Below are 14,066 nucleotides of genomic sequence, written 5' to 3'. Positions count from 1 at the left end.
CCTCGTTTTGCTTTTGTTGATGTTCATCTTATATCCTCCTTTCAAGACACTGTCCATTCCGTTCAACTGCTCTTCCAAGTCCTTTGCCGTCTCTGACAGAATTACAATGTCATCGGCGAACCTCAAAGTTTTTACTTCGTCTCCATGAATTTTAATACCTACTCCAAATTTTTCTTTTGTTTCCTTTACTGCTTGCTCAATATACAGATTGAATAACATCGGGGAGAGGCTACAACCCTGTCTCACTCCTTTCCCAACCACTGCTTCCCTTTCATGCCCCTCGACTCTTATTACTGCCATCTGGTTTCTGTACAAATTGTAAATAGCCTTTCGCTCCCGGTATTTTACCCCTGCCACCTTTAGAATTTGAAAGAGAGTATTCCAGTCAACATTGTCAAAAGCTTTCTCTAAGTCTACAAATGCTAGAAACGTAGGTTTGCCTTTCCTTAATCTATTTTCTTAGATAAGTCGTAAGGTCAGTATTGCTTCACGTGTTCCAACATTTCGACGGAATCCAAACTGATCCTCCCCGAGGTCCGCATCTACCAGTTTTTCCATTCGTCTGTAAAGAATTCGCATAGTTCGGTAATTTTCACATCTGTCAGCACCTGCTTTCTTTGGGATTGGAATTATTATATTCTTCTTGAAGTCTGAGGGTATATCGCCTGTCTCGTACATCTTGCTCACCAGCTGGTAGAGTTTTGTCATGACTGGCTCTCCCAAGGCCGTCAGTAGTTCTAATGGAATGTTGTCTACTCCGGGGGCCTTGTTTCGACTCAGGTCTTTCAGTGCTCTGTCAAACTCTTCACGCAGTATCGTATCTCCCATTTCGTCTTCATCTACATCCTCTTCCATTTCCATAATATTGTCCTCAAGTACATCGCCCTTGTATAAACCTTCTATATACTCCTTCCACCTTTCTGCCTTCCCTTCTTTGCTTAGAACTGGGCTGCCATCTGAGCTCTTGATATTCATACACGTGGTTCTCTTCTCTCCAAAGGTCTCTTTAATTTTCCTGTAGGCAGTATCTATCTTACCCCTAGTGAGATAAGCTTCTACATCCTTACATTTGTCCTCTAGCCATCCCTGTTTAGCCATTTTGCACTTCCTGTCGATCTCATTTTTGAGACGTTTGTATTCCTTTTTGCCTGCTTCATTTACTGCATTTTTATATTTTCTCCTTTCATCAATTAAATTCAATATTTCTTCTGTTACCCAAGGATTTCTAGCAGCCCTCGTCTTTTTACCTACTTTATCCTCTGCTGCCTTCACTACTTCATCCCTCAGAGCTACCCATTCTTCTTCTACTCTATTTCTTTCCCCTATTCCTGTCAATTGTTCCCTTATGCTCTCCCTGAAACTCTGTACAACCTCTGGTTCTTTCAGTTTATCCATGTCCCATCTCCTTAATTTCCCACATTTTTGCAGTTTCTTCAGTTTTAATCTACAGGTCATAACCAATAGATTGTGGTCAGAGTCCACATCTGGCCCTGGAAATGTCTTACAATTTAAAACCTGGTTCCTAAATCTCTGTCTTACCATTATATAATCTATCTGATACCTTTTAGTATCTCCAGGGTTCTTCCACGTATACAACCTTCTTTCATGATTCTTAAACCAAGTGTTACCTATGATTAAGTTAGTAGGGTGGTGGTACCATTAAATTCAATATTTCTGGCTCTGTACCATTAAATTCAATATTTCTGGCTCTGTTAAGAGTCTGAGGCAGTTGATGATTACCCGTGTCATCAATACATAGTTTCCCTGAATAGATAAATGATGGTGATGGTTTCCCTTAAATATGGTACATTCCACAAATCCTTGACGCTACAGCACACAAAAATTCCAGTGCGCTTGTCACCACTGAGTTGGCATGTGGCATGACCTAGACTTTACATACCCAAGATCTGGCTGTAATGCACTTGCTTGGCTGTGACTGTTAGTACAAGGTGTGATGACATGCCGTCACATGACCAAAAAATTTTTTAGATTCACCTTTGTGATAGGAATAATCTTCTTCCCAACACAGAAACTATCTCAAATTCGACTGCTCACAACTTTTTTTTTTTTTTTTTTTTTTTTTGTCAACATACAGTTCTTGGATTGCAATGTCTTTAATTACTAAGTCACAGACAACTTTCTTTAATTACAAAGTCATCGACAATTGTAACTTGCAACACATCCAACAAAAATTATGGGTATACCTCTTTGCCTTGATTTGTCAGAAGATCTTTCGATACTTAGTTGAAATTTCCTTTATTTTTCCTCAGCATTTGCCTTGAGTATGATATGGTCCACTATTAATAAGCAATCATCCACTGACAGTTGGCAATTATTTCACTTGAACTCTTTTACAAGATGTTCTTACCATCACTAAAAGTATTAGTTACCGCAAAAGTGGAATGTTTCCTGCAGCATACATCTGAAGTGTGTAAATGTTGCTCTGTAATGACTCGTATTTTAATTTTGCCATTTCAAATAAGTTGGTTGGTTGGCTTTAAAAACAAGAAGAAGAAGGGGGAAGAGGGGGGCAGGGAAGGGGGGGGGCAAACTGCTAGGTCATTGGTCCCTTGATCTGAATAAAACAATGCCAGGGCACAAGGGTGCCAATAAAACAAGCGAGACTGACAACACAAAACGGAGAGAAAGAAAAAAACCACAAGAATGACGGAAGGGTAACAAACACTTAAACGGACAAAATACGAGAAGAAATGCACAGAATCGCAAGAAACAGATAGAAGAGATTAAAACTACAAAACAAATTACAATAGCTTGCTGACCACGAGAATAAAAAGGAAAAGCCAGCTACTGTGCAACACATTAAAACCTCCACCCTAAAAGCACTAGAGTGGAGGACACAGGGACAAAGCACACACGCTAAAACTTAGATCAAATGATAAAAGCCACCCTCACAAATGAAATGTAAAGCTAACTCAGCCGATGAGGCATTGTCAGATAAAATTAGCAGCAGCTAGTCCGGTAACAGAATATTTCCGTCGCAGGGCAATCGAAGTGGGACAGCGCACCAAAATGTGGGCCGGGTACGGCACCGACACTCAGGCGGGTCTTCGTGGCACAGGGCGTAGCTGTGGGTTGCCCAAGCATGGCCAATGTGGCAGAGTCTCTCTGAGAGGACTGCCACACATCTGTAGTCTCCTCAATGGCACGCAGATTGTTGTGCATACTGAGACTGTGTCATTCCGTCTCCCAAAGCCGAAAAACCTGGCCGTGTCAAAACGAATGCAGGACAGTTAGTGGAATGCCAATCTCCATCAGCAGTTTCCATGTAGCCCGTTCGGCCAACCTGTCGGCAAGTTCGTTGCCTGGTGTTCCGATGTGACCTGGGGTCCAGACAAACACCACTGAATGACTGGACAGTTCCAGGGCATAGATGGACTCCTGGACGGTCGCTACCAAAGGCTTAAGAGGGTATCACTAGTCGATAGCTTGTAGGCTGCTCAAGGAGTGTGTACACAAAAGAAACGACTCCCCAGGGCACGAAAGGGTGAGCACGAGATATAGCCACCAGCTCGGCAGTGAAAACACTGCAGCTAGCGGGCGAGGAATGCTGTTCGATACGTCCTCCATGGACATACGTGAAGCAGACTTGAGCATCGGCCATTGGGTCGTCAGTGTAAACCACTTCTTGACCTCTGTACATGTCAAGAATCGAGAGGAAGTGGCAGCGGAGAGCCGGGGGGTAAACCGCGTCCTTAGGGCCAAGTGAAACGTCCAAACGAAGCCACGGCATAGGTGTACATCGTGGAGGTGTACATGAATGGACCTCAAGTATAGGTGGTAAAGGCGAGGACTCCAGTTCGGAAAGAAGGAATCCGACACGAACTGCAATTGGAAGCCGAAATCTCGGCTGCCGAAGCGGGAGATGAACCGCCGTGGGTGAGAGGAGACGGTGATTCGGATGCACAGGAGAACTAATGCATGTGTGAAACGTAACTGGCCAGCACTTGTGCACTCCTAACCTGCAATGGAGGGACTCCGGCCTCCACAAGGACGCTGGTCACCAGACTCATCCTAAAAGCTCCTGTCGTTAGGCTAATGCCACAGTGTTACACTGGGTCGAGTAAACGCAACACTGGGGGTGCCGCTGAACCATAAACCAGATTCCCATAGTCAACACGGAATTGAACAAGGGCTCTGTAGAGCTGCAGCAGCGTAGAGCGATCTGCAGCCCAGTTGGTGTTGCTCAGGCTGTGGAGGGCATTGAGGTGCTGCCAGCACTTCTGCTTAAGCTGACAGAGGTGAGGAAGCCAAAGCACCAACTTGGATACGGAATATACGAAGCGACAGGAAATTTTGGATAAAAATCAGGAGCAGGACTCCAAAACCCCACTCATATAATGTGCCAAAGATATGATGTCACCAGGTTGTGTCATACACTTTCCGTAAATCGAAAAAGACGGCACCCACATGTTGGCATCTGGAAAAGGCTATTCAGATGGTAGGCTCGAGGGACACAATGTTATCAGTGGTAGAGCTACCCTGGTGGAAGCTGCCCCGACATTGAGCCAGTAGGCCACATGACTCCAGGACCCAACCCAACTGCCAACACATCATACTATCAAGCAGCTTACAAAGAACATTGATGAGCCCGATGGGCTGATAGCTATTCACATCAAGCAGGTTTTTACCAGGTTTGAGCAATGGGATCGTGGTGGTCTCTCGACATTGCAATGGAGAGATACCTTCACACCAGATCCAGTTGAAAATGACGAGGAGATGTTGCTTGTAGTAAGATGAGAGATGTTTAATCATCTGACTGTGGATCCGATCTGGCCCAGAGGCAATATCGGGGCAATGTGCAAAGGCACTGAGGAGCTCCCACTTTGTAAATGGAGCATTATTCACTATGCATGTAGTGAACAAGAGGACTCTCCCTTCCACCCACCGTTTGAGAGTGCAAAAGGCCGGAGGGTAGTTCTTCCAACGCAGACGCTCGAGCATAGTGCTCAGCAAAGTGCTCGACAAACGCATTGGCGTCGGTAGATAATATGCCATTTATGTTAACGCTGGGAACACCGGTTAGGTTCTGGTACCTGAAAACACGTTTGACCCTTGCCCAGACTTGGGAAGGTGATGTATGGCACACAATGGTCGAGACATATCTCTCCCAACACTCCTGCTTCCATCGTCTGATAAGTTGACAAATGCGGGCACGGAGCTGTTTAAAAGCTATGAAGTGCTCCACGGAAGAGTGCCGCTTAAGCCGCTGTAGAGCTCGCAGACACTCCTTAATTGCTTCAGCAACTTCCGGCTACCACCAAGGGACTGCCTTTTGCCGGGGGCACCCCTAAAGAGTTAGGGATCGCGTTTTCTGCCGCAGAAAGAATTGTTGTTGTCACCTGCTCAAACCATCACATCGATGTCCCCATGTGGGCAAGATTCAATGGCGACAGCAGAGGTGAAAGTTTCCCCAGTCCACCTGGTTTAAAGTCCATTTGGGCAAGTGTCCATGGGCCTGACGCCGGGGCAGTGACAAGAAGATGGGAAAGTGGTCACTACCACACAGGTCATCATGTGCTCTCCAGTGAATAGATGGGAGAAGTTCTGGGCTGCAAATTGATCAATAAATGGCCAAGTAACTACCATGAGCCACACTGAAATGTGTGGCGGCCCCAGTATTGAAGAGGCAGAGGTCGAACTGAGACAGTAAAGTTTCGACGTCTCTGCCTTGGCCAGTAAATATGGTGCCACCCCACAACAGGTTATGAGCATTATAATCTCCCAAAAGTACGAAAGGTTCAGGGAGTTGATCAATCAGTGCAGGAAATGAGTTCAGGGGCACTGCACCATCTGGAGGAAAATATACACTGCAGGCAGTTATTTCATGCATCATCCTTGTTCTGACAGCCACAGCTTCAAGAGAGGTTTGAAGGGACACAGTTTCACTACAGACTGAGTTTAGAACATAAATGCAAACTCCACCTGACACTCAATTATAGTCAGTACAGTTCCTGTAAATATCCCATATAGGTGCAGAGGGCAGGGATCCGCACTGTCAGGAACCAATATTCCTGGAGGGCAATGCAAAAAGCAGGTGTAAAGCTTAACAGTTGCCATAGCTCAGCCAGGCAGTGGAAAAAAACTGCTGCAATTTCACTGGAGGATGACATCATCGTGAGACTGGGAAGGCATTGAACATTCAATGAAGCAGTTTACGCCCCAGGGCCACCTGCTGCCACAGACTTATTGCCTGAGCAGTCTATATCCATTGTGTCTGAGGGTACGGTGAGATCTAGGTCCTCAGCAGACTCTAGAATCTCCACCTCATCCGCAGGTGCAGAGCTTGTAGGTAGCGCTGGTGTGGGTGCCACCATCCTACCACACTTCCCTTGGTCTTGGGCATCTTATTTTTTTATTTCTCTCACTGCTCCTTGGGTTTTCCTGGCTGAGACAACTTCACTGGCTCAGACTCAGGGACTGCGTAAAGCCCTAAGGCCAACTGCTTTTGGACACTTCAGACACTCATGGGTGTCATCTTTCCCACTAGCAGAAACATGGGAATGGAGTGACCCAAGGGACCTTTTCCTAGCGAGAGGAACCAAAGAAGACTTACGCTTCTCTGGCGCAGAAGTGGGGACTGGTATCCCCAATGGTTGGGGGTTGCTCACGAAATAGGTGGTGCAGGAGCAACGGGGAGGAAAGAGCCCCCACCATCAAGGGGGCAGGTGAAGTCTTTCGGCTCTGAGAAGTGACTGGGTTGGCAAAGCTGATGGTGCTAGAACTGTTGTAGCGGCAGTGTAAGACAATGTCGTATGGACAGGATGTAGGTGTTCAAATTTCCTCTTAGCCTCAGTGTAGATCAGTATGTCCAGGGTCTTGTACTCCATGATTTTCCTTTCTTTCTCGAGAATCCTGCAGTCAAGCAAGCAAGGCGAATGGTGCTCTCCGCAATTGACACAGGTGGGAGGCGGGGCACACGGAGTATTGGGATGTGATGGGCGTCCACAATCTCTAAATTTGATGCTGGAAGTACAGCGGGGAGACATAATGCTGAAATTCCAGCATTTAAAGCACCGCATTGGGGGACTGATATAAGGCTTTACATCACATCAGCAGACCATTACCGTGACCTTCTCGGGTAACGTATCTCCCTCGAAGGCCAAGATGAAGGCACCGGTGGCAATCTGATTATCCTTCGGACCCCAGTGAACACGCCGAACGAAATGTACGCCTCGCCACTCTAAATTAGGGCGCAGCTCATCGTCAGACTGCAAAATAAGGTCATTGTGAAATATGATACCCTGGACCATTTTTAAGCTCTTATGGGGCGTGATGGTTACAGAAACATTCCCCAGCTTGTCACGAGTGAGTAACGGCCATGACTGACACAGACCTCATTTTGGACAAGCCCTCCACCTCCCCAAACTTGTCCTCTAAATGCTCAACAAAAAACTGAGGCTTCATCATCATGAAAGATTCCCCACCAGCTCTCGAACATACAAGGTATAAGGGTGAATAAGAGCCACTGCCATCATTAGCCTGAAGTTCCTCCCATGGTGTGGACAGGGAGAACGATTTGGGGCCAAACTTCTGTGCGTTGAACTGAGCCCATGAACGCTTACAGACTGCTGGTGTTTGACCACCAGCAAGAGATGATGTACTACTCTTCATCGCATGTCATCCACCCTGATGCCACCCACTCCAAGCAGGGGCCCTCCCCAAAGTGCCACCCAGCCGCAGCAAAGGCCACCTGGCAGGATGGCCATTTCTGGGAGTCCTGATGCCCCAGGGTGACGGGCATTTACTCCTCGACATATGTGAGGAGTGAACGGCGCAGCAGAGCAATCCCTATGTGGTCAGGGAGCTACAACCAACAGGGTGCATGGCGGCCCAACCACAACGGACTGGCTACCGTGCTGGATATTAGGTGCAACCAAGCAGACAAGTCCACTATCATCGTAAGCATAGAAAACAATCCTGCACAGCTGATGAAAATATATGCACCCAGGAGGTGACCTCACCGAACAGTTGCAGAATGAGCAGAAGTGCAGACCCACGTCGACGAAGGATGTGATAGGTCTCAGCACACAATGGACAAGATGCACCATGTAAGGCACCCTTCCCCAATTGCCTCGCTCTTCGGGAAAATTTTGGGAAATGGAGGTCAAACACTACAGGGGACCAGGACCATCACATAAAGGCCGAAATGTGTGAGACTCCTTTTAGTCGCCTCTTACAACAAGCAGAAATACTTAAGGCCCATTATAGCCCTCGGACCCGCAGGGGGTTCAAATACATATGAAACATTAAACATTCACCTGAAGAAGTGAAAATGCTGAGCAAGTAACCAACTTCATTAAAGTTGCAGGTTTGCTGAATTAAAAATGGGTATATATTTCTTAAGACATTTACAAGAGTGTAAACTCATCCTTAAAACACATTAAATCCTGTTAATTGTTTGTAAGTTTGATACTATGGTATGACAAAGGTATAGAAATTGAAAAGAAGGCTAACTATTGTACCTCTAATTGTATCAATCATCATGAATTAAAAACAAATCACTTTCACAATGTGATAACATTAAACACACAGTCAGTACTTACGTGACCCTGAAGACTGGACTGGAGAGACAACAGCAATTTGTTTATAATTGGGTGGTAGAGCCATTCTAAGCTGAAACTGCAAAAATATGATTCCATAAATATGCAACACATTCAAGTATTAAAAAGGAAAGATAATAAAGGCAAATATTAACTGACCTCCAATTTTACATCCCTAGTTTTGGTTCTAAGTGCATAGACAAGTTAGATTACAAACAATATTTTGGCAGATAAGAACAAAACTGAAACTTCCAAAATAATCAAAACTGTATGCCAGATCCGCCATGTTTAGATAAGCTGGTTAAAATATTGCCTGGCAAGACAAAGACCAAGTTCAGGTACCAGTCTAGCACATAGTATTAAAATGCCATGAAACATGCAACAGAAAAGATTATTTGCAGTACCTTTTGCATTGTTGTTCTTTCTCTAATGAATGTACACACATTCTCTCATACTACCACACAGCCACCCAAATGTACAGACCTGAGGTGAGACTAACTGTTGATTAGCAATTACTAAGAACAGCTGCCTTTCAGATGGAGGTGGGGGGAGGGGGGGGGGGGACGACGATGACGACATATGAAGCGAAGAGAGAGTTGAGGGATAGTGTTGGCAGGTCGTTTGACAGATAACTCAGTGGCTGCACAACAAGACAAAGGAGTTAAGAGGGAAGAGAACTGAAGAAAGGGAGAGGGGGGAGGGAGAGAAGAGGCGAAGGAGGGAGAGAAGAGGCGAGGGAGGGTGAGAAGAGGGAAGGGCAAGGGGGAGGGAGAGAAGAGGGGAGGGGGAGGGAAAGGGAAAGAGGGATAGGGAGGGAGAGGAAGGAAGAGAAGAGGGGAGGGAGAGGGCAAGGGGGTAGGGAGGGGTAGGGAGAGAGGAGTGATAGGGAGGGGGAGGGAGGGAGAGGGGGATAGGGAGGGAGGGTAGAGGGGGAAAGGGAGACGGAGGGGGAGACAGGTGGAGAGGGAGAATCTGAACAGGTAAGGAGATGTGTGGAGAGAAGAGAAATTGTAAAAGGTAATGTGAGGCAGTACGAAACAGGTTAGTGGAGACTTAGGGCAGGAGGATTTTGAGGCATATTTTTAGATCCACTGTTCATATCAAGTGCATCTATCACCAACAGTACCTCCACTTTGACAGCTGCCACCCATTTCATGTCAAAAAGTCACTTCCTTAAAGCCTCACCACCCATGGACATTGCATCTGCAGTGGAAAGCAGGAGTTGTTGAAATATACTGATAATCTTATCAGATCCTTTACATCCATAAACAAATCACCTGTACCATCTCCTTCTCTTGACACCAATAAACCTGTTAACCAGCCTTGTAACACCATTCCTCTGATCATCCAGTATCACGCTTGACTTGAAAAGCACAACCACACCACTCATAAGCACTTCAACTAACTCTCATCATGTCATGAGATGAGGCGTATTCTACCCAGAATCCTACCCACATCACCCAAATTAGTGCTCTGTCACCCACTCAACCTAAAGATTATCAGAATATTCTTTCCTATTCCAATCCTGCACCCCATGGCTTACTCCCTTGCGGTCAACACAAGTGATAGTCCTGTCCCATACACCCACCCACCATTTCCTATCACAGTCCAGTCACAGCTATTTCCCACACTATAAAAGGCTGGGCCATGCGTGAAAGCAGCCATGTTGTAAATCAGCTATTTTGCAATTACTATACAGTATTCCATTTGGGCAAGACAAGTAACCAACTGTTCACAGGAATGACCACCACCAAATCGTGGCAATCCACAAACTTTAGCATCCAGTTGCCAAACATGCTATGCACAACAACACAAGTGATTTCAAACCAGCTGCTTCACTATGCAAGCAACATGCATAATGTGTTTCAGCACTTGTTTCTCTGAACTACACAGATAGTAATTCTCTCTCCAGCACATCCTGCACTCTCACGCTCTCCCTTGCTTAAACTCCACTAACCTATTTCCTACTGCCTCCTCTTACGATTTCCTTCATTGTTTCTGCCCAGACACTCCTTTCCTGATCAGATTATGTACTGCCTTCTCCCACCACCATTTCTCATCCAAGTCCCACCCCCACCACAAAAAAAATCTTTTTTTCCTCTTTTCTTTCCTGTCACCCTTGTTATCTCCACGTTTCTCACCTTTCCTCCACTCCCTACTTCTTATATGTTGTACCCTCTGAACTCCTTTCATCCTGTTGTGCAGCCACTGGATCATCTGTCCAAAGACCAGGCTCACACTATCCCCTCCTCATGAAGCCAATGAATGTGAATGCAGAAAATCTGTTAGTAGTAACAAATTGGCTGCAGCAAACCCTATGTTTACAGCTGTGACATTTTTAAAAAACGGTGTTGAAAGCAGGCCAGGATGAAACCACAGACGACCACTGCAGTATATTTTAGAAAATAATGACATTCATGGCAAACCTACGTTTCTAGCATTTGTAGACTTAGAGAAAGCTTTTGACAATGTTGACTGGAATACTCTTTTTCAAATTCTAAAGGTGGCAGGGGTAAAATACAGGGAGCGAAAGGCTATTTATAATTTGTACAGAAACCAGATGGCAGTTATAAGAGTCGAGGGGCATGAAAGGGAAGCAGTGGTTGGGATAGGAGTGAGACAGGGTTGTAGCCTCTCCCCGATGTTATTCAATCTGTATATTGAGCAAGCAGTAAAGGAAACAAAAGAAAAATTTGGAGTAGGTATTAAAATTCATGGAGACGAAGTAAAAACTTTGAGGTTCGCCGATGACATTGTAATTCTGTCAGAGACGGCAAAGGGCTTGGAAGAGCAGTTGAACGGAATGGACAGTGTCTTGAAAGGAGGATATAAGATGAACATTAACAAAAGCAAAACGAGGATTATGGAATGTAGTCAAATTAAATCGGGTGATGCTGAGGGAATTAGATTAGGAAATGAGACACTTAAAGTAGTAAAGGAGTTTTGCTATTTAGGAAGTAAAATAACTGATGATGGTCGAAGTAGAGAGGATATAAAATGTAGACTGGCAATGGCAAGGAAAGCGTTTCTGATGAAGAGAAATTTGTTAACATCGAATATAGATTTATGTATCAGGAAGTCGTTTCTGAAAGTATTTGTTTGGAGTGTAGCCATGTATGGAAGTGAAACATGGACGATAACTAGTTTGGACAAGAAGAGAATAGAAGCTTTCGAAATGTGGTGCTACAGAAGAATACTGAAGATAAGGTGGATAGATCACGTAACTAATGAGGAGGTATTGAATAGGATTGGGGAGAAGAGAAGTTTGTGGCACAACTTGACTAGAAGAAGGGATCGGTTGGTAGGACATGTTTTGAGGCATCAAGGGATCACAAATTTAGCATTGGAGGGCAGCGTGGAGGGTAAAAATCGTAGAGGGAGACCGAGAGATGAGTACACTAAGCAGATTCAGAAGGATGTAGGTTGCAGTAGGTACTGGGAGATGAAGCAGCTTGCACAGGATAGAGTAGCATGGAGAGCTGCATCAAACCAGTCTCAGGACTGAAGACAACAACAACAACAACGACATTCATTGCAAAATCCTGGGACTAGTCAAGAAGGATAAACTGATAATGGAAACGTCCGATTCCACCCGTCTGGTTTGACCAATGACGTCACCAATATGGCGGAAACGACCATTCACAATAACTCCCACTCGAGACTATGACGTCATTATATAAACAAGATAACATACACAAAAATAGATCATAAAACCATCAAACACATATTCCTCCACAAATATAATCAAACTAACGGAACAAACGGTGGAAATAGGGGGTTTCTGGGTGGGGACAAACTAAAAATAAACACACGCCACTAATCCAAATGACAAAAACGATAAAATAAAACCATCACAACACTCCCAAAATCAACCAAAAACAATATCAACGGGATTCGAACACTTCACTTGACCTAATCTTCAGGGTCACATTAGGCACCTGCTCTTCCACAAGCATGTGTGGAATCTGCCGCTTTTTAAAAGGAATAAACTAAATGTGTCAACCAAACTCTAAACTAGTTAAGGGCATGAAGCCACCCAAAATGCTTCAGGGAAGTTCCATCCACGTTAACCAGCCAAGACCATTTTATTGAAATGCAAGTCAACCCAAACAAATGCATTTGGCGGAGTCTAGGAAAGAATGGGTACTGCTGAATGCAGACCTCCACATAGACGTGTCAGAAGAGGTCATTACGAAATAGTCGACCACACAACACAGCAAGTGCGAATAGGTTCTGGAATGTTACTAGATAGGAGGTATCCTTAATTAACGTGGCGGCATGACATTTCTTACTGAACACAAAGTTTCAGACTTCTGCATAAGCTTATAGGTCCAGCTCAGTTTTCTAATAACATAAAAAGATTTGAGAAGTAGGATGATGCGCGAAAATTAACGTATAATAAGCATGGAACGATAACAATAACACTGACAAGTTTGTTTTCACTGAACTCAATATTGTTATACATAGAAATGAATGCATTTTAGTAACATTGTGCATTTATGAAAAAAAAGGCTTACCTGTTTTGACAAATGGTCCCAATTAAATAAACCTTTCCACTCAACAATAAAGTGAAAATAGGTACCACAACTTGTCACTGCAACCAAACTCCTCTGTTACATTACCGCGGTCATCATGGCTACCAAACGGCACCACAGCTGCGGGCAAGTAAATATCTTTGTAAAAGCCAGCGACAACTTTGGAATATATTTACACTTGTATTCCGGGGTAAGGCCCGTCCCCACGCAACGATCTGCCTGCGCAAATGTCTGCGCACATCACATCTGCGCAGACAGATCGTTGCGTGTGGACAGAAGATTTGCACCAACCTGAGGTGTGTGCAAACATGGAAGTTCGAGTTGAAGGTTTGAGCGAAACCTCTCAAATCTGTGGGTTCAAGCCACATCTGCGCAGACAAGTTGTAGCGTGTAGACAGGAGATCGCCGCAAATCTAGCGCGAAACAGCTCAGTCTAGTGTTTGCAATTTGTGCGCACAGGGCATTAAAATGACTGATAACTCGTCAGTGTTCTCGAGAGTTTGTTAGTGAATTCATTGAAATATATAGAAACCACCCATGTTTGTGGAAGATTAACAGTAAAGAATATAGTGACGGAGACAAAAAGACAACACCATACAATGCTCCAATTGAAAAACTGCGGGCAGTCGACGCCTCGGTAGACAGAGAAACAGTAATAAAAAAATATTCGTTGCGAACTGTTTACCGAAAAGAGTTATCCATGACGTAGAGGAAGAAATCAGAGGTAGTTTGGTTTGGTTGAGTGCAGCAGTCCGTCAGAGTGCTTCATCGTGATGGCTTGGCCAATGTACCACTCTTTTGATGTTTGGTGGCAGGCATGAGGCCTGGGACAGGTAGCAGCCACTCAGTCCATCCGGTTCTGGCAAATTTGGATGGGCCAAGACATATCGCCATGCATGCACTACAACTCAACACAGACTAGACAGTGTTTTACATATTTGAACACACGATGAAGAAGGCATCAAACTTA

General features: G+C 44.8%; 1 protein-coding gene across 10 annotated transcripts in view; it reads right to left on the bottom strand.

Annotated features, from left to right (window-relative positions):
- LOC126281213 (SWI/SNF-related matrix-associated actin-dependent regulator of chromatin subfamily E member 1) overlaps positions 1–13,231 on the bottom strand; it is a 100,973-nt gene extending 87,742 nt beyond the window's left edge. For all 10 annotated transcript variants that reach the window (XM_049979951.1, XM_049979958.1, XM_049979950.1 and 7 more), the window contains exons 1-2: positions 13,079–13,231; positions 8,565–8,640 (exon numbers count right to left, since the gene is read on the bottom strand). In XM_049979951.1, coding sequence (XP_049835908.1) covers positions 8,565–8,628 — 64 coding nt within the window. In that variant the 5' untranslated portion in view covers positions 8,629–8,640; positions 13,079–13,231. The remainder of the gene's footprint in view (positions 1–8,564; positions 8,641–13,078) is intronic.
- Between the last annotated feature and the right edge of the window lie 835 nt (positions 13,232–14,066).

Source organism: Schistocerca gregaria, chromosome 7 (assembly GCF_023897955.1).
Source record: "Schistocerca gregaria isolate iqSchGreg1 chromosome 7, iqSchGreg1.2, whole genome shotgun sequence".
NCBI lineage: Eukaryota > Metazoa > Arthropoda > Insecta > Orthoptera > Acrididae > Schistocerca > Schistocerca gregaria.
The sequence above is the reverse complement of the archived record's forward strand: the minus strand, read 5'-3'. Positions and strand labels throughout refer to the sequence as shown.